The 25938-nt window shown below is 53.8% G+C and overlaps 1 protein-coding gene across 1 annotated transcript in view; it reads right to left on the reverse strand.

Moving 5' to 3' along the window:
• The window catches only part of LOC140482503 (SPRY domain-containing protein 3-like), an 815899-nt gene that overhangs the window by 138071 nt on the left and 651890 nt on the right, over nucleotides 1–25938 (reverse strand). The window contains exon 8 of the mRNA XM_072580049.1: nucleotides 9291–9348. Within this exon, the coding sequence (XP_072436150.1) occupies nucleotides 9291–9348 (58 nt within the window). The remainder of the gene's footprint in view (nucleotides 1–9290; nucleotides 9349–25938) is intronic.

The following is a 25938-nucleotide window of genomic DNA, read 5'->3' on the forward strand; positions in this document are numbered from 1 at the left end:
AAACCTCCTGCTCATAATCACATACCATCCTTCCTTGGCTGATGAGTTGGTACTCCTTCATATTGAACAACACTTCGAGGAAGCACTGAAAGTGGCAAGGTCACAGAGAGTACTCTGGGTGGGAGATTTCACTGTCCCACCACCAAGAGTGACTCAGCAGCAACATTACTGATCGAACTGGTCAGGTCCTTAAAGGGCATCGCTGCTGGACTGGGTCTGGGACAGGTGGGGAGGGAACCAACAAGAGGGAGAAACAGACTTGACCCCATCCTCACCAATCTGCCGGCTGTAGATATATCTGTCCCTGACAGTATTGGTAAGAGTGACCACCGCACAGTCCTTGTGGAGACAAAGTCCCACCTTCACATTGAGAATATGTAGCACTATCACTACTGTGTGTGTGTGTGCACATGTGTGTGTGTGCACATGTGTGTGTGTGTGTTTGTGTGAGAGAAAGGCTGTGTGTGTGTTGGTGTGCGAGTGTGTGTGTGTGCATTTGAGTGTATGAGTGCATGTGTGTGTTTGAGTGTGTGTGTGTGTCTAAGTGTGTGTGTGAGAGTGTGGTCTACTTTATGAGGGACAGTTGGACAGTCTGATCTTGATCCCTCCGATGTTTCGAGAGTGAGGAGGAACTGAATTGTCGCGTTTAAAATCCTGGATGGTCCTCACAAGGTCAACACGGAAACGATGTTTCCTCTTGAGGGTCATAACCAAAATGTGGAGACACTGTTTTAAAATGAAGCATCACACCTTTAGGACAAAGATGAAGGAGTTTGTTTTTTCTCAAAGAGGGTTGTGAGATTTTGAAACTGTTTCAGAAAGAGGTCAGTTGGAGATATTGAATATTTTTGGAGGTGGGCCTGCAGAGATTATTTTAGTCGGGGGAGTTGAGTGTTCTCAGGAATGGTGGGAATGATGGAGCAGTTTTGACAGGGTCAATGTCTGCTCCTAATTTGTATGTTTGGCGGAACTATCCTTAGTGTGTCTCAGTTAGGTCTGTATGTGGAAAGTAGTCGCAGCTTAAAGGCCTCAATGAGCTCAGAATTCAGAGTGACGCTGGACTCAAAATGTTAACTGTTTCTCTCTCTCTCTACGAACGCTGTCAGACCTGCTGAGTTTCTCCAGCACTATAATGTGTCTGTGTTACAATTCATTCCTGTCTTGTGGTGAGCATTGGAAGATGGAATCCATCGGTCTGACTTTACCATAATTTAGTTGCTGATCTTTGAGCTGCTTGTTATGTGGCCCTAGCTGTTGTCTGAGCCTGTTTGTATACCCTGAGTGCAGATGCTCGGACTGTTAGCTGTATTTGTGGGTACTCCCCCTTCCCACTGAGTGGAACTGGGTTTGAATCTGAGCCCAGGCAGTAATTCATGAGCAACGTTTGTGACTCAGTTACAGTAACTGTACAGGAGCCAACCAGATGTTATAAATGATAATGAATTGTTCAGATAAATGGCTCTTCCCATGTTATGTTCTGTAGAGATATACTCAGCTAAACTGTCAGAAATCACTGGTTAGCTCCAGCTGGGTATTGTGTTAAAAAAACTGAAGGAACTGTGGATGCTGGAAAAACTGACACGAGAACTGACAGATTGCTGGAAAAGCTCAGCACCTGAGGAGAGAGAAGGCAGAGTTAATGTTTCAGGTCTGGTACACGCTGATGGTAGTGAGGGAAAGGTTGGTTTTATGTAGAAGGGGATAGTAGGAGTAAACGATGGGTGGGGATAGAGCCCACTGACGGGGAACAACAGTTGGACAGAAAAAGGAGTGGGTCACAGCCAGCCTGGGAGAACGAGGGGCTTGTTCACTTCCTGGCCCTGCTCTGCAGGAAGGAGGTGACCCCTTTGGAGATAGGACAGAGGAGAGTTATCAGAATGGGAGCAGGGGATCAGGACATCAGGGAATGGGGAGAGACTGGAGAGACTGGGAACAGAGAAGATGAAGAGGAGATTTAATTGAGGTGTTCACAATTCCAGCAGGATTTTACTGGAGTGAATAACTGATAGCTGACAGGATTGGTCAAAGAGTTGGTGATGGTAGTGAAGAAGGGGGAATGTTTTCCCATGTGGGTCATTCTTCTGATCAGGAATGCAGTACCCGATAGAGCACTGGAAACAGATTCCACGGGAGGTGGAACCAAGTGGACCTTATTGAATATGAGTTCCCCGATTGGGGTTTGTTAACCTGGGCCAATCAGGGAGTTCTGGCTGACAGATATAACCAGGGGGATTCAGACAGTCACCTCACTCTGGGGACTGGCTGGTCAGAGCCCACGGACCGTGCACATCTTAATAAGGGCTGACTCCATCACGTGATACTAGTCTCTCTGCAGTTATTTCAGGAACTTTCCAAAGGGAATTAGCAGACAGTGTGGGACTCGGTACATCTTTCAAAGAGCCAGCAGAGAAACGATGAGCAGAATGGCCTTGTCCTGTTGCTGCAGTAACAGGATCTTTCACTGACGCGCTATGCTTGCTGATCTCGATTCACTGTGACATAAACTCCCTCCTGGGATTGACTTTGGTTTAATTTGACTCTGTGCAGTGCGTCATGGGGTCTGAGATTAAAGGAGATTTCCTCTCCTGGAGTGGGATGGTTGAGACAGCTGTGGTCCAGGGCAGGAGGAGGGGGGAGTGAAGCTGAGGGGCGGGGAGAATTGAGGCCCTTCCTCCTTCACTTCCACTTCCCTGGCAGCCTCCCCCTGTGCGCCCCCCCTCCCCCTCCCCAGTCTGGGCGACCAGAGGGCAAAGTGAACATTGCCCAGGGCCCTCCCTGAATGCTGTGTTTCCACACTGCACCCCAGCACTCAGACCGAATGTTCTCTCCAGCTCATCGACATGATTTACAGAAACAGCCTCTTGGCCACACTCGCTGTCTATTTATTTTGGCTTCTGCTGAAGACTTGTTACCATGGGGAATGGATGGAGTTGGTCAACAGAAACATAATATTCCTTTGCACAGCCTGTGCTGATAGTGCAACCACAGCAGATGGAAGGATTGTACCCAGCGCCCAACACTGTCCCTGCCATTACACTCCCCCCAGCCCCCTCCAATGGACAGTATGGCCCACATTTCAGCTCCAGGCTGGTATCCCCCCCCCCCTCCCCAATCACAGAGTCCCACAAGCTGCCCCATGTGTACCCCACCAGCTGTTTCTGCTGGGCCTGGTGGATTATCAGATGGGGTTTTATCGCACTCACTGTGGTCGTGGTCTCAGACACACCAGCAGACACGGTAAGGATCCCCATAAGAAACCCAGAGAGACTGCAGCCTCTTTCCGCTCATTCCCCAGCAGCTCAGGCACAGCCCAGAACGGCTCAGTGCATCGCTGGAAATCAATTCATATTTCACCGAGCGCCCAACTCAACCCCTCAACCACCCCATATCCCACAACTCTCCTTCCATGTCCACTCAGCTACTAGTAGCAACACGCATAGAGAGAGCTTTACTCTGTATCTAACCCTGTGCTGTCCCTGTCCTGGGAGTGTTTGATGGGGACAGTGTAGAGGGAGCTTTACTCTGTATCTAACCCTGTGCTGTCCCTGTCCTGGGAGTGTTTGATGGGGTCAGTGTAAAGGGAGCTTTACTCTGTATCTAACCCTGTGCTGTCCCTGTCCTGGGAGTGTTTGATGGGGTCAGTGTAGAGGGAGCTTTACTCTGTATCTAACCCTGTGCTGTCCCTGTCCTGGGAGGGTTTGATGGGGTCAGTGTAGAGTGAGCTTTACTCTGTATCTAACCCCGTTCTGTCCCTGTCCCTGGGAGTGTTTGATGGGGGGACAGTGTAGAGGCAGCTGAAAATGTGTTGCTGGAAAAGCGCAGCAGGTCAGGCAGCATCCAAGGAGCAGGAGAATCGACATTTCGGGCATGAGCCCTTCTTCAGGAATGAGGAGGATGTGCCAAGCAGGCTAAGATAAAAGGTAGGGAGGAGGGACTTGGGGGAGGGGCATTGGGAATGCGATAGGTGGAAGGAGGTTAAGGTGAGGGTGATAGGCTGGAGTGGGGGTGGGGGCGGAGAGGTCAGGAAGAAGATTGCACGTTAGGAAGGCCGTGCTGAGTTCGAGGGTTGGGACTGAGACAAGGTGGGGGAGGGGAAATGAGGAAACTGGAGAAATCTGAGTTCATCCCTTATGGTTGGAGGGTTCCCAGGCGGAAGATGAGGCGCTCTTCCTCCAACCATCGTGTTGCTATGGTCTGGCAATGGAGGAGGCCAAGGACCTGCATGTCCTTGGTGGAGTGGGAGGGGGAGTTGAAGTGTTGAGCCACGGGGTGGTTGGGTTGGTTGGTCCGGGTGTCCCAGAGGTGTTCTCTGAAACGTTCCACAAGTAGGCGGCCTGTCTCCCCAATATAGAGGAGGCCACATCGGGTGCAGCGGATGCAGTAAATGATGTGTGTGGAGGTGCAGGTGAATTTGTGACGGATATGGAAGGATCCCTTGGGGCCTTGGAGGGAAGTACGGGGGGAGGTGTGGGCACAAGTTTTGCATTTCTTGCGGTTGCAGGGGAAGGTGCCGAGAGTGGAGGTTGGGTTGGTGGGGGGTGTGGACCTGACGAGGGAGTCATGGAGGGCGTGGTCTTTTCGGAACACTGATAGGGGAGGGGAGGGAAATATATCCCTGGTGGTGGGGTCTGTTTGGAGGTGGCGGAAATGACGACGGATGATACGATGTATATGGAGGTTGGTGGGGTGGTAGGTGAGGACCAGTGGGGTTCTGTCCTGGTGGCGATTGGAGGGGCGGGGCTCAAGGGCGGAGGAGCAGGAAGTGGAGGAGATGCGGTGGAGAGCATCGTCGACCACGTCTGGGGGGAGATTGCGGTCTTTGAAGAAGGAGGCCATCTGGGTTGTTCGGTATTGGAACTGGTCCTCCTGGGAGCAGATGCGGTGGAGACGAAGGAATTGTGAATATGGGATGGCGTTTTTACAGGGGGCAGGGTGGGAGGAGGTGTAGTCTAGGTAGCTGTGGGAGTCGGTCGGTTTATAGTAAATGTCCGTGTTGATTCGGTCGCCTGAGATAGAAATGGAAAGGTCTAGGAAGGGGAAGGTTATATCTAACCCCGTTCTTTCCCCGTCCCTGGGAGTGTTTGATGGGGACAGTGTAGAGGGAGCTTTACTCTGTATCTAACCCCGTGCTGTCCCTGTCCTGGGAGTGTTTGATGGGGACAGTGTAGAGGGAGCGTTACTCTGTATCTAATCCCGTGCTGTCCCTGTCCCTGGGAGTGTTTGATGGGGACAGTGTAGAGGGAGCTTTACTCTGTATCTAACCCTGTGCTGTCCCTGTCCTGGGAGTGTTTGATGGGGGACAGTGTAGAGGGAGCTTTACTCTGTATCTAACCCTGTGCTGTCCCTGTCCTGGGAGTGTTTGATGGGGACAGTGTAGGGGGAAGTTATCCATTGATGGGAAGCTCCTATTAACATGAGATATCGAATGGGCCCCTTAGTTTGGGGCAGTGACCATAATGAAGGTTTAATTTTCATATATTTTGAATGTAAGTTTTGTCAGTGATTGTGAATGATATATTTCTCTGAAGGTTTGTGGTTACATTTTACAGAATTGAAATTTCCATTTCTGAGATAGGGATTGTGACTGGATCTGCTGGAAACGACGTTGGAAGTTCCCATTCATTGTTGGTATCAATCTTAGTCCCAGATTATGTTGTAGTCTGAAGTCACACAACACCAGGGTATAGACTGATCGGTTTGTTTGAAATCACAAGCTTTTGGAACGGTGTAATGGACGGAAACACACAGCAGTGCAAAGGGGCAGCGTTTTGATAGCTTGTGATTTCAAATAAATCTGTCGGACTATAACCTGGTGTCATGTGATGGCTGACCTTGTCCATCCCAATCCAACAGCAGCACCTCCACATCATGGTTATGACATCAGCCAGTGAGGGTTCGGGTGTGGAAATGCAGCCAAATGGAAGATGAAAAAATAATTGATAAGAGACTGTACATCCCAAAGTGTCAATGGCTGAACCTTCACAGACTCTAACACACACCCCCTCCCTCCCCCCACCCACACTCAGTAACAGCAGTGTGTACCATCCCCTCCCTCCCCCCCCCCCCACACTCAGTAACAGCAGTGTGTACCATCCCCTCCCTCCCCCCACCCACACTCAGTAACAGCAGTGTGTACCATCCCCTCCCTTCCCCCACCGACACTCAGTAACAGCAGTGTGTACCATCCCCTCCCTCCCCCCCACCCTCACTCAGTAACAGCAGTGTGTACCATCCCCTCTCTCCTCCCCCACCGACCCTCAGTAACAGCAGTGTGTACCATCCCCTCCCTCCCCCCCCACCGACCCTCAGTAACAGCAGTGTGTACCATCCCCTCCCTCCCCCCCCACCGACCCTCAGTAACAGCAGTGTGTACCATCCCCTCCCTCCCCCCCACCCACCCTCAGTAACAGCAGTGTGTACCATCCCCTCCCTCCCCCCCACCCACCCTCAGTAACAGCAGTGTGTACCATCCCCTCCCTCCCCCCCACCGACCCTCAGTAACAGCAGTGTGTACCATCCCCTCCCTCCCCCACCCACACTCAGTAACAGCAGTGTGTACCATCCCCTCCCTCCCCCACCCACACTCAGTAACAGCAGTGTGTACCATCCCCTCCCTCCCCCACCCACACTCAGTAACAGCAGTGTGTACCATCCCCTCCCTCCCCCCACCCACACTCAGTAACAGCAGTGTGTACCATCCCCTCCCTCCCCCACCCACACTCAGTAACAGCAGTGTGTACCATCCCCTCCCTCCCCCACCCACACTCAGTAACAGCAGTGTGTACCATCCCCTCCCTCCCCCCACCCACACTCAGTAACAGCAGTGTGTACCATCCCCTCCCTCCCCCACCCACACTCAGTAACAGCAGTGTGTACCATCCCCTCCCTCCCCCCACCGACCCTCAGTAACAGCAGTGTGTACCATCCCCTCCCTCCCCCCACCCACACTCAGTAACAGCAGTGTGTACCATCCCCTCCCTCCCCCACCCACACTCAGTAACAGCAGTGTGTACCATCCCCTCCCTCCCCCCACCCACACTCAGTAACAGCAGTGTGTACCATCCCCTCCCTCCCCCACCCACACTCAGTAACAGCAGTGTGTACCATCTACAAGATGCTCTGCAGAAACTCACCAAAGATCCTCAGACAGCACCTTCCAAACCCACACCCACTTCCATCTGGAAGGACAAGGGCAGCAGACATTTTCATTTGGGAGCGAGGCAATGGTTTTGTGGCATTATTGCGAGACTACTAATCCAGAGAGCCAGGGGATGTTCTGGGGACAGGGTTTCAAATCCGGCCAGGGCAGGTGGTGGAATTCAGAATCCAGCGATGACCCTGAAACCATCGATGATTGTCTGGGGTACAAACAGCTGCCAATCATAGGGGGGCAGTGCAAGTCCACAACAGCCCTCATGGGTCAGTGAGCACCTTTCCCACAGTACCCCATTACAGGGCATAGGTCAGGGCAGGGAATGTAACAGGTGGACTTGGCACCTGGCAAATACCACATGGAGGAGGGAGGCCGGGTCACAGTGAGTATAAGTGTGTAAACAATCTCAGGGACGTCCAGTCCCTATACACCTCCATCCCTCATCACAAAGGACTTAAAGCCCTCTGCTTCTTCCTTTCCCGCCGTACCAACCAGTACCCTTCCACTGACACCCTCCTCCGACTGACTGAACTGGTCCTCACTCTGAACAACTTCTCCTTCCGATTCTCCCACTTCCTCTAAACCAAAGGAGTAACCATGGGCACCCACATGGGCCCCAGCTATGCCTGCCTCTTCGTAGGATATGTGGAACAGTCCATCTTCCGCAGCTACACTGGCACCACATATTTCCTTCCCCTCCCCTATCAGCGTTCCGAAAAGACCACTCCCTCCATGACTCCCTCGTCAGGTCCACACCCCCCACCAACCCAACCTCCACTCCCGGCACCTTCCCCTGCAACCGCAAGAAATGCAAAACTTGCGCCCACACCTCCCCCCTCACTTCCCTCCAAGGCCCCAAGGGATCCTTCCATATCCGCCACAAATTCACCTGCACCTCCACACACATCATTTACTGCATCCGCTGCACCCGATGTGGCCTCCTCTATATTGGGGAGACAGGCTGCCTACTTGCGGAACGTTTCAGAGAACACCTCTGGGACACCCAGACCAACCAACCCAACCACCCCGTAGCCCAACACTTCAACTCCCCCTCCCACTCCACCAAGGGACATGCAGGTCCTTGGACTCCTCCATCGCCAGACCATAGCAACACGATGGCTGGAGGAAGAGCGCCTCATCTTCCGCCTGGGAACCCTCCAACCACAAGGGGATGAACTCAGATTTCTCCAGTTTCCTCATTTCCCCTCCCCCAACCTTGTCTCAGTCAAATCCCTCAAACTCAGCACCACCTTCCTAACCTGCAATCTTCTTCCTGACCTCTCCGCCCCCACCCCCACTCCGGCCTATCACCCTCAGCTTGACCTCCCTCCACCTATCACATGTCCAACGCCCCTCCCCCAAGTCCCCCTTCCCTACCTTTTATCTTAGCCTGCTGGACACACTTTCCTCATTCCTGAAGAAGGGCTCATGCCCGAAACGTCGATTCTCCTGCTCCTTGGATGCTGCCTGACCTGCTGCGCTTTTCCAGCAACACATTTTCAGCTCTGTATATAATCTCACGCCACTTCACCAAATCAACCCCAATTTATAAAAACAATATCAGCCTTTATTCCCCGTCCCTAATTGCCCCTTGAGAAGGTGGGGGTGAGCTGCCTTCTTGACCCGCTGCAGTCCATGTGCTGTGGGTAGACCCACAATGCCCTTAGGGAGGGAATTCCAGGATTCTGACCCAGTGACACTGAAGGAACGGTGATATATTTCCAAGTCAGGATGGTGAGGGGCTCGGAGGGGAACTTGCAGGGGGTGGTGTTCCCATGGATCTGCTGCTCTTGTCCTTCTAGATGGAAGTGGTTGTGGGTTTGGAAGGTGCTGCCTGAGGATCTTTGGTGAGTTTCTGCAGAGCATCTTGTAGATGGTACACACTGCTGTTACTGAGTGTGGGTGGGGGAGGGAGGGGGTGTTTGTGGGTGTGGGGCCAATCAAGCGGCTGCTTTGTCCTGGATGGTGTTGAGATTGTTGGGTGTTGTTGGAGCTGCACTTAAATGGGTCACAGCATCCAGTTGCACCAGCAAGAACAAACAGACACAAGCCAGGCTGTCCGAGTGTATGTTATGGTGTGCCAAAATGGTGCACATCGCCCCCGTGCCCAAACCCGCTCACTATACCCGATCCTGACCTGCATGATATGCCACTGAACCCTTGCTCCATCCTGGATGTCGCTGCTTGGGATAATCCTGGAAAATAAAAGATCCCAAAAATTGATCAAAATACAATTCAAAGTAATTAGTCCAAAGTTTTCAAAGTTTTTTTAAACCGTTCTGTTCAATGATTCAAGCAGTGTATTAACCGTAACAGCACAGAAGGAGGCCCTTCAGCCCAGTGTAGATTGGAAAATGATGGTCAGAGCCTCTACTGTTTCCTTTATTGTTTCACCAGCAGCCTGAGATCCATTTTCCCAAGATCTGGGGTGGGGGTGTTAGCAGGGCTGCTGAACACTCTGCAATGTTTTCCCTGTCACAATCGATGTCCAACCCAATCAGCCACGGTCTCCTTACTGAACAGTAACACCAAAACCACCCTTCCTGCTGCAGTACCACACAATCTCCATCCAGAAGGTTGACCACACCTTCTCGCTTACCCCCTGGTCCTCCATCAGCCATATTCCGAAATCGAGCAGAAAGCTACAGCGCTGAGGGGTTTAGGAGATCCGGTCCACGAATCACAAAAATCTCATATCCACGTTCAGTGAGTAATAAGGAATGCTTATCCAAATGAAATGAGGGTAAAGGTAAGGAGGTTTTTAAAAAATATTGACAGTACTGGACAGACCCCAGCTGGAATACTGTGAAGAGTTTTGGGCCCCCCTTATTGGGGGCAGTCCAGAGAAGGTTCACTCGGCTGATCATGAGCTGATCCTCAGCTCATGAGGAGAGGGTGAGTTGGTTGGGCCTGTACTCAATGGGGGTTAGAAAAATGAGAGGTGACCTTATTGAAACATACAAGATTCTGAGGGGCCTTGAGATGGGAGACGTGGAGAGGCTGTTTCCCCGTGTGTGAGAGTCTAGGGCCAGAGGGGCATCATCTCAGAGTAAGGGGTCACCCACTGAAGACAGAGATGGGGAGGGATTTCCTCTCTCACAGGGGAGTGAATCTGTGGAACTCTTTCCCACAGAGAGCTGTCGAGGCTGGGTCATTCAGGATATTCAAGGCTGAGAGAGACAGATATTTAATCTGGAAGGGAACGGAGGGTTAGGGGAAAAGGCAGGAAAGTGGGGTTGAGGATGATCAGATCAGCCATGACCTCAGTGAATGGCAGAGCAGACTCGATGGGCTGAATGGCCTACCCCTGCTCCTACATCTCATGGTCTTCACTGCCCATTTCCACTTGGGGTTTTTGGAAATAACTTCTGAGATTTCCTTGAATTTACTTGCCAATATATTGTCCACGCTGTCAGAGTGCCATCTCAATTTCCTTCCTTTATCTCATTCTTGTGGTGAACATTATCTTTGTGGAAGATTCAACACACTGGGGCCTGAACGATGTGACAGAATGGGGTGACTGTGGTGAGACCTATCCCGCCGATAGGAGGAACTCACTGCATCGTTTCCCTACGGTCAGGGTGTGGAGATGAGATTCGGACTGGCCAACGGTGAGTTCCTGATGAACGGGGAATTCGAAATTATAAATGATCTCTACACCCTATCTCATTAATATGCAGCTTCCAATCACACTGCCCAAGGACGTGGGAATCCCAGCAGCTCACTGCTCGGTCCAGCCAGTTGCTCCAAAGGATCTCCATGTGGGACACCAACATATCGGGGGAAACACAATGGGCACCACCACAGCTCCCACAGCCAGGGACAAAGAACAAAGAACATTACAGCACAGGAACAGGCCCTTCAGCCCTCCAAGCCTATACTGATCCAGATCCTCGATCTAAACCTGTCGCCTATTTTCTAAGGACCTGTATCCCTCTGCTCCCTGTTCATTCATATATCTGTCTAGATACATCTTAAATGACGCTATTGGCCCCCTGGCAACACATTCCAGACACCCACCACCCTCTGTGTGAGAACTTTCCCTGTATAGCTCAGGCTTGGAGGGCCGAAGGGCCTGTTCCTGGGCTGTAAATTTTCTTTGTTCTTTGTTCTTTGTTCTATCTCCCTTAAACTTTCCCTTCTCACTTTGAACTCGTGACCCCTAGTAATTGAGTCCCACACTCTGGGGGGATAAAGTTTCTTGCTATCCACCCTGTCTATACCTCTTATGATTTTGTAGACCTTAATCAGGTCTCCCCTTCAACCTCCACCTTTCTAATGAAAATAATCCTAACCTACTCAACCCCTCTTCATAGCTAGCACCCTCCACACCAGACAACATCCTGGTGAACCTTCTCTGCACTCTCTCCAAAGCATCCACATCCTTTTGGTAATGTGGTGACCAGAACTGTACGCAGTATTCCAAATGTGGCCGAACCAAAATCATATATAAGTGTACCATGACCTGTCAGCTCTTGTACTCAATACCCCATCCAATGAAGGAAAGCATACTGTATGCCTTCTTGACCACACTCTACTGTCCTGCGTTGTCACCTTCAGGGAACAATAGACCTGAACACCCAGATCCCTCTGTACATCAATTTTCCCCAGGGCTTTTCCATTTACTGTATGTTTCACTCTGGAATTGGATCTTCCAAAATGCATCACCTCACATTTGCCTGGATTGAACTTCATCTGCCATTTCTCTGCCCATGTCTCCAATCTGTCTATATTTTGCTGTATTCTGCCAATCCCCTTCACTATCTGTTACTCCACCAATCTTAGTGTCATCTACAAACTTGCGAATGAGGCAACCTACACCTTCCTCCAAATCATTTATGTATATCACAACCAACAGTGGTCCCACTATGGATTCCTGTGGAACACCACTGGATACAGGTCTTCATTTTGAGAAACTCCCTTCCACTACCACTCTCTGTCTCCTGCTGCCCAGCCAGCTCTCGATCCAGTCAGTTAGTACACCTTGGACCCGGTACGACTTCACTTTCTCCATCAGCCGACCAAGGGGAACCTTATCAAACGTCTTATTGAAGTCCATGTTTATGACATCTACATCCCTTCCCTCATCAATCAACTTTTTCACCTCTTCAAATAATTCTATTAGGTTTGTAAGGAGTGGCACGATGGCTCAGTAGTTAGCACTGCAGCCTCACAACGCCAGGGACCCAGGTGACCTCAGGTTCCCACCTCAGGTGACTGACTGTGTGGAGTTTGCACATTCTCCCCGTGTCTGCGTGGGTTTCCTCCGGGTGCTCTGGTTTCCTCCCACAGTCCAAAGGTGTGCAGGTTAGATAAATCAGTTGTGCTAAATTGCCCCATAGTGTTTAGTGATGTGAAGGTTAGGTGCAATAGTCAAGGGTAAGTATAAAGGGAGGGGGAATGGGTCTGGGGGGGTTATTCTTCAGAGGGCTGATGTGGACTGGTTGGCCTGAGGGGCCTGTTTCCACACTGTAGGGACTCTATAATCTTCATATTGTGTAAAACATGACCTTGCCTGCACAAAACCTTGCTGTCAATCACTGATAAGTCAATTGTCTTCCAAATGGGAATATATCCTCTTCCTCAATATCTTCTCCAGTAGCTTCCCTACCTCTGACGTCAGGCTCACTGGTCTGTAATTACCCGGAATATCCCTGTTACCTCCCTTAGACAAAGGTACATTAGCAATTCTCCAGTTCTCTGGGACCTCCCCCATATTCAAGGATGCTGCAAAGATCCCTGTTACAGCTGCAGATTGGATATTGGGATTCAACATGGATCAGCCTCTGGGAATCCTCCGAGCCCATCTCCGATCCACTGACAGGACACTCTACCCCTCAATGCTGACCCTCAGTCTTTCCCAGGAACTCCTCGATAGCAAGCTCTCAGTGGGCTCAGGGACATGCCCACAGCTCAGGAACAGCACCAGGCTGGACCGTCAGAAACCTCACTCCCTCACTCCCTCACTCCCTCACTTACTCCCTCCCTTACCCTAAGCTGACTGTATCTCAGCCTTGCCAGTATGTCCCTGGCCCAGAGCCGGTGATCCTGGGCTCAGATTGGTGCTGCCTCACGGTGTTTATCGTATGAACAGTGTAGGTGGAGCTTTAATCTCTCACCCACCCTGTGCTGTACTGAGGTGTTTCTGTAAAGGTCACGAGGATGATCGAGGATAGTGAGAAGATGAGGTAGTATTAGTTGGGGCGATGTGATTGGACATTGGTGAAGGCTGCACTGTGTAAGAACTCCAGTGTAAAGGCACTGTGCAAGCTGTGATGGTGAAAGACTGTTCGCTTAATCATTATTGAGGAACCTGGGAAATGGATGACATTGTGTTTGGGTGAAAAGGTGAAAGGGCAATCAGACAGTAGGGACCCCAAAAACAAGCCAGCCTCCATGTCAGGTAACAAGGTCATCTCATTGCAATATGGTCACTCCACTGGCTCATGTATCAGACAATGGGTCATGTAATGGCTCATCGGGAATTCGGGCCAAAGTATTATCCGGCTCAATATAACCCTATCACAATAAACACCGACAACACAGATCCACTCAACCCCGCACCCAGAGAGGGTCAGTGTGTGTGGGACTGTACCCCAGTGAGGGTCAGTGTGTGTGGGAGTGTACCCCAGTGAGAGTCAGTGTGTGTGGGAGTGTACCCCAGTGAGGGTCAGTGTGTATGGGACTGTACCCCAGTGAGAGTCAGTGTGTGTGGGAGTGTACCCCAGTGAGGGTCAGTGTGTGTGGGAGTGCACCCCAGTGAGGGTCAGTGTGTGTGGGACTGTACCCCAGTGAGAGTCAGTGTGTGTGGGAGTGTACCCCAGTGAGAGTCAGTGTGTGTGGGAGTGTACCCCAGTGAGGGTCAGTGTGTGTGGGAGTGCACCCCAGTGAGGGTCAGTGTGTGTGGGACTGTACGCCAGTGAGAGTCAGTGTGTGTGGGAGTGTACACCAGTGAGAGTCAGTGTGTGTGGGAGTGTACCCCAGTGAGGGTCAGTGTGTGTGGGAGTGTACCCCAGTGAGGGTCAGTGTGTTTGTGGGATATTACCCCAGTGAGAGTCAGTGTGTGTGGGAGTGTACCCCAGTGAGAGTCAGTGTGTGGGGGGGTGTACCCCAGTGAGGGTCAGTGTGTGTGGGAGTGCACCCCAGTGAGAGTCAGTGTGTGTGGGACTGTACCCCAGTGAGAGTCAGTGTGTGTGGGACTGTACCCCAGTGAGGGTCAGTGTGTGTGGGAGTGCACCCCAGTGAGAGTCAGTGTGTGTGGGACTGTACCCCAGTGAGGGTCAGTGTGTGTGGGAGTGCACCCCAGTGAGAGTCAGTGTGTGTGGGACTGTACCCCAGTGAGGGTCAGTGTGTGTGGGACTATACCCCAGTGAGAGTCAGTGTGTGTGGGAGCGTACCCCAGTAGGGTCAGTGTGTGTGGGAGTGTACCCCAGTGAGAGTCAGTGTGTGTGGGAGTGTACCCCAGTGAGGGTCAGTGTGTGTGGGAGCGTACCCCAGTGAGGGTCAGTGTGTGTGGGACTGTACCCCAGTGAGTGTCAGTGTGTGTGGGAGTGTACCCCAGTGAGGGTCAGTGTGTGTGGGACTGTACCCCAGTAGGGTCAGTGTGTGTGGGACTGTAACACAGTGAGAGTCAGTGTGTGTGGGAGTGTACCCCAGTGAGGGTCAGTGTGTGTGGGACTGTACCCCAGTGAGAGTCAGTGTGTGTGGGAGCGTACCCCAGTAGGGTCAGTGTGTGTGGGACTGTACCCCAGTGAGAGTCAGTGTGTGTGGGAGTGTACCCCAGTGAGAGTCAGTGTGTGTGGGAGTGTACCCCAGTGAGGGTCAGTGTGTGTGGGACTGTACCCCAGTGAGAGTCAGTGTGTGTGGGTGTGTACCCCAGTGAGGGTCAGTGTGTGTGGGAGTGTACCCCAGTGAGAGTCAGTGTGTGTGGGAGTGTACCCCAGTGAGAGTCAGTGTGTGTGGGAGTGTATCCCAGTGAGGGTCAGTGTGTTTGGGTGTTACCCCAGTGAGAGTCAGTGTGTGTGGGAGTGTACCCCAGTGAGAGTCAGTGTGTGTGGGAGTGTACCCCAGTGAGGGTCAGTGTGTTTGTGGGACATTATCCCAGTGAGAGTCAGTGTGTGTGGGAGTGTACCCCAGTGAGAGTCAGTGTGTGTGGGAGTGTACCCCAGTGAGGGTCAGTGTGTGGGGGGTGTAACCCAGTGAGGGTCAGTGTGTGTGGGAGTGCACCCCAGTGAGAGTCAGTGTGTGTGGGACTGTACCCCAGTGGGAGTCAGTGTGCGTGGGACTGTACCCCAGTGAGAGTCAGTGTGCGTGGGAGCGTACCCAGTGAGAGTCAGTGTGTGTGGGAGTGTACACCAGTGAGGGTCAGTGTGTGTGGGAGCGTACCCCAGTGAGGGTCAGTGTGTGTGGGAGTGTACCCCAGTGAGGGTCAGTGTGTGTGGGACTGTACCCCAGTGAGGGTCAGTGTGTGTGGGTGTGTACCCCAGTGAGGGTCAGTGTGTGTGGGAGTGTACCCCAGTGAGGGTCAGTGTGTGTGGGAGTGTACCCCAGTGAGGGTCAGTGTGTGTGGGAGCGTACCCAAGTGAGAGTCAGTGTGTGTGGGAGCGTACCCCAGTGAGGGTCAGTGTGTGTGGGACTGTACCCCAGTGAGGGTCAGTGTGTGTGGGACTGTACCCTAGTGAGAGTCAGTGTGTGTGGGAGTGTACCCCAGTGAGGGTCAGTGTGTGTGGGACTGTACCCCAGTGAGGGTCAGTGTGTGTGGGTGTGTACCCCAGTGAGGGTCAGTGTGCGTGGGAGTGTACCCCAGTGAGGGTCAGTGTGTGTGGGACTGTACCCCAGTGAGGGACATTGTGTGTGGGACTGTACCCCAGTGAGGGTCAGTGTGTGTGGGAGCATACCCCAGTGAGGGTCAGTGTGTGTGGGAGCGTACCCCAGTGAGAGTCAGTGTGTGTGGGCGTGTACCCCAGTGAGAGTCAGTGTGTGTGGGAGTGTACCCCAGTGAGAGTCAGTGTGTGTGGAAGTGTAACCCAGTGAGGGTCAGTGTGTGTGGAAGTGTACCCCAGTGAGGGTCAGTGTGTGTGGGACTGTACCCCAGTGAGAGTCAGTGTGTGTGGAAGTGTACCCCAGTGAGGGTCACTGTGTGTGGAAGTGTACCCCAGTGAGAGTCAGTGTGTGTGGAAGTGTACCCCAGTGAGAGTCAGTGTTTGTGGGACTGTACCCCAGTGAGGGTCAGTGTGTGTGGGAGTGTACCCCAGTGAGAGTCAGTGAGTGTTGGACTGTAACCCAGTGAGGGTCAGTGTGTGTGGGAGTGTACCACAGTGAGAGTCAGTGTGTGTGGGAGTGTACCCCAGTGAGAGTCAGTGAGTGTGGGAGTGTACCCCAGTGAGGGTCAGTGTGTGTGGGAGTGTACCCCAGTGAGAGTCAGTGTGTGTGGGAGTGTAATCCAATTGAGAGTCAGTGTGTGCGGAAGTGTACCCCAGTGAGGGTCAGTGTGTGTGGGAGTGTACCCCAGTGAGAGTCAGTGAGTGCAGGACTGTACCCCAGTGAGAGTAAGTGTGTGGGACTGTACCCCAGTGAGAGTCAGTGTGTGTGGGAGTGTACCCCAGTGAGAGTCAGTGTGTGTGGGACTGTACCCCAGTGAGAGTCAGTGAGTGTGGAACTGTACCCCAGTGAGAGTCAGTGTGTGTCGGAGTGTACCCCAGTGAGGGTCAGTGTGTGGGGGGGTGTACCCCAGTGAGAGTCAGTGTGTGTCGGAGTGTACCCCAGTGAGGGTCAGTGTGTGGGGGGGTGTACACCAGTGAGGGTCAGTGTGTGTGGGAGTGCACCCCAGTGAGGGTCAGTGTGTGTGGGAGTGTACCCCAGTGAGGGTCAGTTTATGTGGGAGTGTACCCCAGTGAGGGACAGTGTGTGTGGGAGTGTACCCCAGTGAGGGTCAGTTTATGTGGGAGTGTACCCCAGTGAGGGACAGTGTGTGTGGGAGTGTACCCCAGTGAGGGTCAGTTTATGTGGGAGTGTACCCCAGTGAGGGACAGTGTGTGTGGGAGTGTACCCCAGTGAGAGTCATTGTGTGTGGGAGCGTACCCCAGTGAGAGTCAGTGTGTGTGGGAGTGTACCCCAGTGAGGGTCAGTGTGTGTGGGACTGTACCCCAGTGAGAGTCAGTGTGTGTGGGAGTGTACCCCAGTGAGGGTCAGTGTGTGTGGGACTGTACCCCAGTGAGAGTCAGTGCGTGTGGGAGCGTACCCTAGTGAGAGTCAGTGTGTGTGGGACTGAACCCCAGTGAGAGTCAGTGTGTGCGGAAGTGTACCCCAGTGAGGGACAGTGTGTGTGGGAGTGTACCCCAGTGAGAGTCAGTGTGTGTGGGAGTGTACCCCAGTGAGGGTCAGTGTGTGTGGGAGTGTACCCCAGTGAGAGTCATTGTGTATGGGAGAGTACCCCAGTGAGAGTCAGTGTGTGTGGGAGTGTACCCCAGTGAGGGTCAGTGTGTGTGGGACTGTACCCCAGTGAGAGTCAGTGCGTGTGGGAGCGTACCCTAGTGAGAGTCAGTGTGTGTGGGACTGTACCCCAGTGAGAGTCAGTGTGTGTGGGACTGTACCCCAGTGAGAGTCAGTGTGTGTGGGAGCGTACCCCAGTGAGGGCCAGTGTGTGTGGGACTGTACCCCAGTGAGGGTCAGTGTGTGTGGGAGTGTACCCCAGTGAGAGTCACTGTGTGTGGGACTGTACTCCAGTGAGATTCAGTGTGTGTGGGAGTGTACCCCAGTGAGGGTCAGTGTTTGTGGGACTGTACCCCAGTGAGAGTCAGTTTGTGTGGGACTGTACCCCAGTGAGAGTCAGTGAGTGTGGGAGTGTACGCCAGTGAGGGTCAGTGTGTTTGTGGGACTGTACCCCAGTGAGGGTAAGTGTGTGTGGGACTGTACCCCAGTGAGAGTCAGTGTGTGTGGGAGCGTACCCCAGTGAGGGTCAGTTTGTGTGGGACTGTACCCAAGTGAGTGTCAGTGTGTGTGGGAGTGTACCCCAGTGAGAGTCAGTGTGTGTGGGAGTGTACCCCAGTGAGGGTCAGTGTGTGTGGGACTGTACCCCAGTGAGAGTCAGTGTGTGTGGGAGTGTAACCCAGTGAGAGTCAGTTTGTGTGGTGACTGTACCCCAGTGAGGGTCAGTGTGTGTGGGAGTGTACCCCAGTGAGAGTCAGTGTGTGTGGGAGTGTACCCCAGTGAGAGTCAGTGTGTGTGGGTGTTACCCCAGTGAGAGTCAGTGTGTGTGGGACTGTACCCCAGTGAGAGTCAGTGTGTGTGGGAGTGTACCCCAGTGAGAGTCAGTGTGTGTGGGAGTGTACCCCAGTGAGGGTCAGTGTGTGTGGGAGTGTATCCCAGTGAGGGTCAGTGTGTTTGTGGGACATTACCCCAGTGAGAGTCAGTGTGTGTGGGAGTGTACCCCAGTGAGAGTCAGTGTGTGTGGGAGTGTACCCCAGTGAGGGTCAGTGTGTGGGGGGGTGTATCCCAGTGAGGGTCAGTGTGTGTGGGAGTGCACCCCAGTGAGAGTCAGTGTGTGTGGGACTGTACCCCAGTGGGAGTCAGTGTGTGTGGGACTGTACCCCAGTGAGAGTCATTGTGTATGGGAGCGTACCCCAGTGAGAGTCAGTGTGTGTGGGAGTGTACCCCAGTGAGAGTCAGTTTGTGTGGTGACTGTACCCCAGTGAGGGTCAGTGTGTGTGGGAGTGTACCCCAGTGAGAGTCAGTGTGTGTGGGAGTGTACCCCAGTGAGAGTCAGTGTGTGTGGGTGTTACCCCAGTGAGAGTCAGTGTGTGTGGGACTGTACCCCAGTGAGAGTCAGTGTGTGTGGGAGTGTACCCCAGTGAGAGTCAGTGTGTGTGGGAGTGTACCCCAGTGAGGGTCAGTGTGTGTGGGAGTGTATCCCAGTGAGGGTCAGTGTGTTTGTGGGACATTACCCCAGTGAGAGTCAGTGTGTGTGGGAGTGTACCCCAGTGAGAGTCAGTGTGTGTGGGAGTGTACCCCAGTGAGGGTCAGTGTGTGGGGGGGTGTATCCCAGTGAGGGTCAGTGTGTGTGGGAGTGCACCCCAGTGAGAGTCAGTGTGTGTGGGACTGTACCCCAGTGGGAGTCAGTGTGTGTGGGACTGTACCCCAGTGAGAGTCATTGTGTATGGGAGCGTACCCCAGTGAGAGTCAGTGTGTGTGGGAGTGTACCCCAGTGAGGGTCAGTGTGTGTGGGACTGTACCCCAGTGAGAGTCAGTGCGTGTGGGAGCGTACCCTAGTGAGAGTCAGTGTGTGTGGGACTGTACCCCAGTGAGAGTCAGTGTGTGTGGGACTGTACCCCAGTGAGAGTCAGTGTGTGTGGGAGCGTACCCCAGTGAGGGCCAGTGTGTGTGGGACTGTACCCCAGTGAGGGTCAGTGTGTGTGGGAGTGTACCCCAGTGAGAGTCACTGTGTGTGGGACTGTACTCCAGTGAGATTCAGTGTGTGTGGGAGTGTACCCCAGTGAGGGTCAGTGTGTGTGGGACTGTACCCCAGTGAGAGTCAGTGTGTGTGGGACTGTACCCCAGTGAGAGTCAGTGTGTGTGGGAGTGTACGCCAGTGAGGGTCAGTGTGTTTGTGGGACTGTACCCCAGTGAGGGTAAGTGTGTGTGGGACTGTACCCCAGTGAGAGTCAGTGTGTGTGGGAGCGTACCCCAGTGAGGGTCAGTTTGTGTGGGACTGTACCCAAGTGAGTGTCAGTGTGTGTGGGAGTGTACCCCAGTGAGAGTCAGTGTGTGTGGGAGTGTACCCCAGTGAGGGTCAGTGTGTGTGGGACTGTACCCCAGTGAGAGTCAGTGTGTGTGGGAGTGTAACCCAGTGAGAGTCAGTTTGTGTGGTGACTGTACCCCAGTGAGGGTCAGTGTGTGTGGGAGTGTACCCCAGTGAGAGTCAGTGTGTGTGGGAGTGTACCCCAGTGAGAGTCAGTGTGTGTGGGACTGCACCCCAGTGAGAGTCAGTGTGTGTGGGAGTGTACCCCAGTGAGGGTCAGTGTGTGTGGGACTGTACCCCAGTGAGAGTCAGTGTGTGTTGGAGTGTACCCCAGTGAGGGTCAGTGTGTGTGGGAGTGTACCCCAGTGAGGGTCAGTGTGTTTGTGGGACATTACCCCAGTGAGAGTCAGTGTGTGTGGGAGTGTACCCCAGTGAGAGTCAGTGTGTGTGGGAGTGTACCCCAGTGAGGGTCAGTGTGTGGGGGGGTGTATCCCAGTGAGGGTCAGTGTGTGTGGGAGTGCACCCCAGTGAGAGTCAGTGTGTGTGGGACTGTACCCCAGTGGGAGTCAGTGTGTGTGGGACTGTACCCCAGAGAGAGTCAGTGTGCGTGGGAGCGTACTTCTGTGAGAGTCAGTGTGTGTGGGAGTGTACACCAGTGAGGGTCAGTGTGTGTGGGAGTGCACCCCAGTGAGGGTCAGTGTGTGTGGGAGTGTACCCCAGTGAGGGTCAGTTTATGTGGGAGTGTACCCCAGTGAGGGACAGTGTGTGTGGGAGTGTACCCCAGTGAGGGTCAGTTTATGTGGGAGTGTACCCCAGTGAGGGACAGTGTGTGTGGGAGTGTACCCCAGTGAGGGTCAGTTTATGTGGGAGTGTACCCCAGTGAGGGACAGTGTGTGTGGGAGTGTACCCCAGTGAGAGTCATTGTGTGTGGGAGCGTACCCCAGTGAGAGTCAGTGTGTGTGGGAGTGTACCCCAGTGAGGGTCAGTGTGTGTGGGACTGTACCCCAGTGAGAGTCAGTGTGTGTGGGAGTGTACCCCAGTGAGGGTCAGTGTGTGTGGGACTGTACCCCAGTGAGAGTCAGTGCGTGTGGGAGCGTACCCTAGTGAGAGTCAGTGTGTGTGGGACTGAACCCCAGTGAGAGTCAGTGTGTGTGGGACTGAACCCCAGTGAGAGTCAGTGTGTGCGGAAGTGTACCCCAGTGAGGGACAGTGTGTGTGGGAGTGTACCCCAGTGAGAGTCAGTGTGTGTGGGAGTGTACCCCAGTGAGGGTCAGTGTGTGTGGGAGTGTACCCCAGTGAGAGTCATTGTGTATGGGAGAGTACCCCAGTGAGAGTCAGTGTGTGTGGGAGTGTACCCCAGTGAGGGTCAGTGTGTGTGGGACTGTACCCCAGTGAGAGTCAGTGCGTGTGGGAGCGTACCCTAGTGAGAGTCAGTGTGTGTGGGACTGTACCCCAGTGAGAGTCAGTGTGTGTGGGACTGTACCCCAGTGAGAGTCAGTGTGTGTGGGAGCGTACCCCAGTGAGGGCCAGTGTGTGTGGGACTGTACCCCAGTGAGGGTCAGTGTGTGTGGGAGTGTACCCCAGTGAGAGTCACTGTGTGTGGGACTGTACTCCAGTGAGATTCAGTGTGTGTGGGAGTGTACCCCAGTGAGGGTCAGTGTTTGTGGGACTGTACCCCAGTGAGAGTCAGTTTGTGTGGGACTGTACCCCAGTGAGAGTCAGTGAGTGTGGGAGTGTACGCCAGTGAGGGTCAGTGTGTTTGTGGGACTGTACCCCAGTGAGGGTAAGTGTGTGTGGGACTGTACCCCAGTGAGAGTCAGTGTGTGTGGGAGCGTACCCCAGTGAGGGTCAGTTTGTGTGGGACTGTACCCAAGTGAGTGTCAGTGTGTGTGGGAGTGTACCCCAGTGAGAGTCAGTGTGTGTGGGAGTGTACCCCAGTGAGGGTCAGTGTGTGTGGGACTGTACCCCAGTGAGAGTCAGTGTGTGTGGGAGTGTAACCCAGTGAGAGTCAGTTTGTGTGGTGACTGTACCCCAGTGAGGGTCAGTGTGTGTGGGAGTGTACCCCAGTGAGAGTCAGTGTGTGTGGGAGTGTACCCCAGTGAGAGTCAGTGTGTGTGGGTGTTACCCCAGTGAGAGTCAGTGTGTGTGGGACTGTACCCCAGTGAGAGTCAGTGTGTGTGGGAGTGTACCCCAGTGAGAGTCAGTGTGTGTGGGAGTGTACCCCAGTGAGGGTCAGTGTGTGTGGGAGTGTATCCCAGTGAGGGTCAGTGTGTTTGTGGGACATTACCCCAGTGAGAGTCAGTGTGTGTGGGAGTGTACCCCAGTGAGAGTCAGTGTGTGTGGGAGTGTACCCCAGTGAGGGTCAGTGTGTGGGGGGGTGTATCCCAGTGAGGGTCAGTGTGTGTGGGAGTGCACCCCAGTGAGAGTCAGTGTGTGTGGGACTGTACCCCAGTGGGAGTCAGTGTGTGTGGGACTGTACCCCAGTGAGAGTCATTGTGTATGGGAGCGTACCCCAGTGAGAGTCAGTGTGTGTGGGAGTGTACCCCAGTGAGGGTCAGTGTGTGTGGGACTGTACCCCAGTGAGAGTCAGTGCGTGTGGGAGCGTACCCTAGTGAGAGTCAGTGTGTGTGGGACTGTACCCCAGTGAGAGTCAGTGTGTGTGGGACTGTACCCCAGTGAGAGTCAGTGTGTGTGGGAGCGTACCCCAGTGAGGGCCAGTGTGTGTGGGACTGTACCCCAGTGAGGGTCAGTGTGTGTGGGAGTGTACCCCAGTGAGAGTCACTGTGTGTGGGACTGTACTCCAGTGAGATTCAGTGTGTGTGGGAGTGTACCCCAGTGAGGGTCAGTGTGTGTGGGACTGTACCCCAGTGAGAGTCAGTGTGTGTGGGACTGTACCCCAGTGAGAGTCAGTGTGTGTGGGAGTGTACGCCAGTGAGGGTCAGTGTGTTTGTGGGACTGTACCCCAGTGAGGGTAAGTGTGTGTGGGACTGTACCCCAGTGAGAGTCAGTGTGTGTGGGAGCGTACCCCAGTGAGGGTCAGTTTGTGTGGGACTGTACCCAAGTGAGTGTCAGTGTGTGTGGGAGTGTACCCCAGTGAGAGTCAGTGTGTGTGGGAGTGTACCCCAGTGAGGGTCAGTGTGTGTGGGACTGTACCCCAGTGAGAGTCAGTGTGTGTGGGAGTGTAACCCAGTGAGAGTCAGTTTGTGTGGTGACTGTACCCCAGTGAGGGTCAGTGTGTGTGGGAGTGTACCCCAGTGAGAGTCAGTGTGTGTGGGAGTGTACCCCAGTGAGAGTCAGTGTGTGTGGGACTGCACCCCAGTGAGAGTCAGTGTGTGTGGGAGTGTACCCCAGTGAGGGTCAGTGTGTGTGGGACTGTACCCCAGTGAGAGTCAGTGTGTGTTGGAGTGTACCCCAGTGAGGGTCAGTGTGTGTGGGAGTGTACCCCAGTGAGGGTCAGTGTGTTTGTGGGACATTACCCCAGTGAGAGTCAGTGTGTGTGGGAGTGTACCCCAGTGAGAGTCAGTGTGTGTGGGAGTGTACCCCAGTGAGGGTCAGTGTGTGGGGGGGTGTATCCCAGTGAGGGTCAGTGTGTGTGGGAGTGCACCCCAGTGAGAGTCAGTGTGTGTGGGACTGTACCCCAGTGGGAGTCAGTGTGTGTGGGACTGTACCCCAGAGAGAGTCAGTGTGCGTGGGAGCGTACTTCTGTGAGAGTCAGTGTGTGTGGGAGTGTACACCAGTGAGGGTCAGTGTGTGTGGGAGCGTACCCCAGTGAGGGTCAGTGTGTGTGGGAGTGTACCCCAGTGAGAGTCAGTGTGTGTGGGAGCGTACCCCAGTGAGGGTCAGTGTGTGTGGGACTGTACCCCAGTGAGGGTCAGTGTGTGTGGGACTGTACCCTAGTGAGAGTCAGTGTGTGTGGGAGTGTACCCCAGTGAGGGTCAGTGTGTGTGGGACTGTACCCCAGTGAGGGTCAGTGTGTGTGGGTGTGTACCCCAGTGAGGGTCAGTGTGTGTGGGAGTGTACCCCAGTGAGGGTCAGTGTGTGTGGGAGTGTACCCCAGTGACGGTCAGTGTGTGTGGGAGTGTACCCCAGTGAGAGTCAGTGTGTGTGGGAGTGTACCCCAGTGAGAGTCAGTGTGTGTGGAAGTGGACCCCAGTGAGGGTCAGTGTGTGTGGAAGTGTACCCCAGTGAGGGTCAGTGTGTGTGGGACTGTACCCCAGTGAGAGTCAGTGTGTGTGGAAGTGTACCCCAGTGAGGGTCACTGTGTGTGGGAGTGTAATCCAATTGAGAGTCAGTGTGTGTGGAAGTGTACCCCAGTGAGGGTCAGTGTGTGTGGGAGTGTACCCCAGTGAGAGTCAGTATGTGTGGGACTGTACCCCAGTGAGAGTCAGTGAGTGCAGGACTGTACCCCAGTGAGAGTAAGTGTGTGGGAGTGTACCCCAGTGAGAGTCAGTGTGTGTGGAAGTGTACCCCAGTGAGGGTCAGTGTGTGTGGAAGTGTACCCCAGTGAGGGTCAGTGTGTGTGGGACTGTACCCCAGTGAGAGTCAGTGTGTGTGGAAGTGTACCCCAGTGAGAGTCAGTGTGTGTGGGAGTGTAATCCAATTGAGAGTCAGTGTGTGCGGAAGTGTACCCCAGTGAGGGTCAGTGTGTGTGGGAGTGTACCCCAGTGAGAGTCAGTATGTGTGGGACTGTACCCCAGTGAGAGTCAGTGAGTGCAGGACTGTACCCCAGTGAGAGTAAGTGTGTGGGACTGTACCCCAGTGAGAGTCAGTGTGTGTGGGAGTGTACCCCAGTGAGAGTCAGTGTGTGTGGGACTGTACCCCATTGAGAGTCAGTGAGTGTGGAACTGTACCCCAGTTAGAGTCAGTGTGTGTCGAAGTGTACCCCAATGAGAGTCAGTGTGTGTCGGAGTGTACCCCAGTGAGGGTCAGTGTGTGGGGGGGTGTACACCAGTGAGGGTCAGTGTGTGTGGGAGTGCACCCCAGTGAGGGTCAGTGTGTCTGGGAGTGTACCCCAGTGAGGGACAGTGTGTGTGGGAGTGTACCCCAGTGAGAGTCAGTGTGTGTGGGAGTGTACCCCAGTGAGGGTCAGTGTGTGTGGGAGTGTACCCCAGTGAGAGTCATTGTGTGTGGGAGCGTACCCCAGTGAGAGTCAGTGTGTGTGGGAGTGTACCCCAGTGAGGGTCAGTGTGTGTGTGACTGGACCCCAGTGAGAGTCATTGTGTATGGGAACGTACCCCAGTGAGAGTCAGTGTGTGTGGGAGTGTACCCCAGTGAGGGTCAGTGTGTGTGGGACTGTACCCCAGTGAGAGTCAGTGCGTGTGGGAGCGTACCCTAGTGAGAGTCAGTGTGTGTGGGACTGTAACCCAGTGAGAGTCAGTGTGTGTGGGACTGTACCCCAGTGAGAGTCAGTGCGTGTGGGAGCGTACCCTAGTGAGAGTCAGTGTGTGTGGGACTGTAACCCAGTGTGGGCCAGTGTGGGTGGGACTGTACCCCAGTGAGGGTCAGTGTGTGTGGGAGTGTACCCCAGTGAGGGTCAGTGTGTGTGGGACTGTACCCCAGTGAGGGTCAGTGTGTGTGGGACTGTACCCCAGTGAGAGTCAGTGTGTGTGGGACTGTACCCCAGTGAGAGTCAGTGAGTGTGGGAGTGTACGCCAGTGAGGGTCAGTGTGTTTGTGGGACTGTACCCCAGTGAGGGTCAGTGTGTGTGGGACTGTACCCCAGTGAGTGTCAGTGTGTGTGGGAGTGTACCCCAGTGAGGGTCAGTGTGTGTGGGACTGTACCCCAGTAGGGTCAGTGTGTGTGGGACTGTAACACAGTGAGAGTCAGTGTGTGTGGGAGTGTACCCCAGTGAGGGTCAGTGTGTGTGGGACTATACCCCAGTGAGGGTCAGTGTGTGTGGGAGCGTACCCCAGTAGGGTCAGTGTGTGTGGGAGTGTACCCCAGTGAGAGTCAGTGTGTGTGGGAGTGTAACCAAGTGAGGGTCAGTGTGTGTGGGACTGTACCCCAGTGAGAGTCAGTGTGTGTGGGAGTGTAACCCAGTGAGAGTCAG

The sequence above is a fragment of the Chiloscyllium punctatum genome, chromosome 10 (genome assembly GCF_047496795.1).
Source record: "Chiloscyllium punctatum isolate Juve2018m chromosome 10, sChiPun1.3, whole genome shotgun sequence".
In the NCBI taxonomy this organism is placed as follows: domain Eukaryota; kingdom Metazoa; phylum Chordata; class Chondrichthyes; order Orectolobiformes; family Hemiscylliidae; genus Chiloscyllium; species Chiloscyllium punctatum.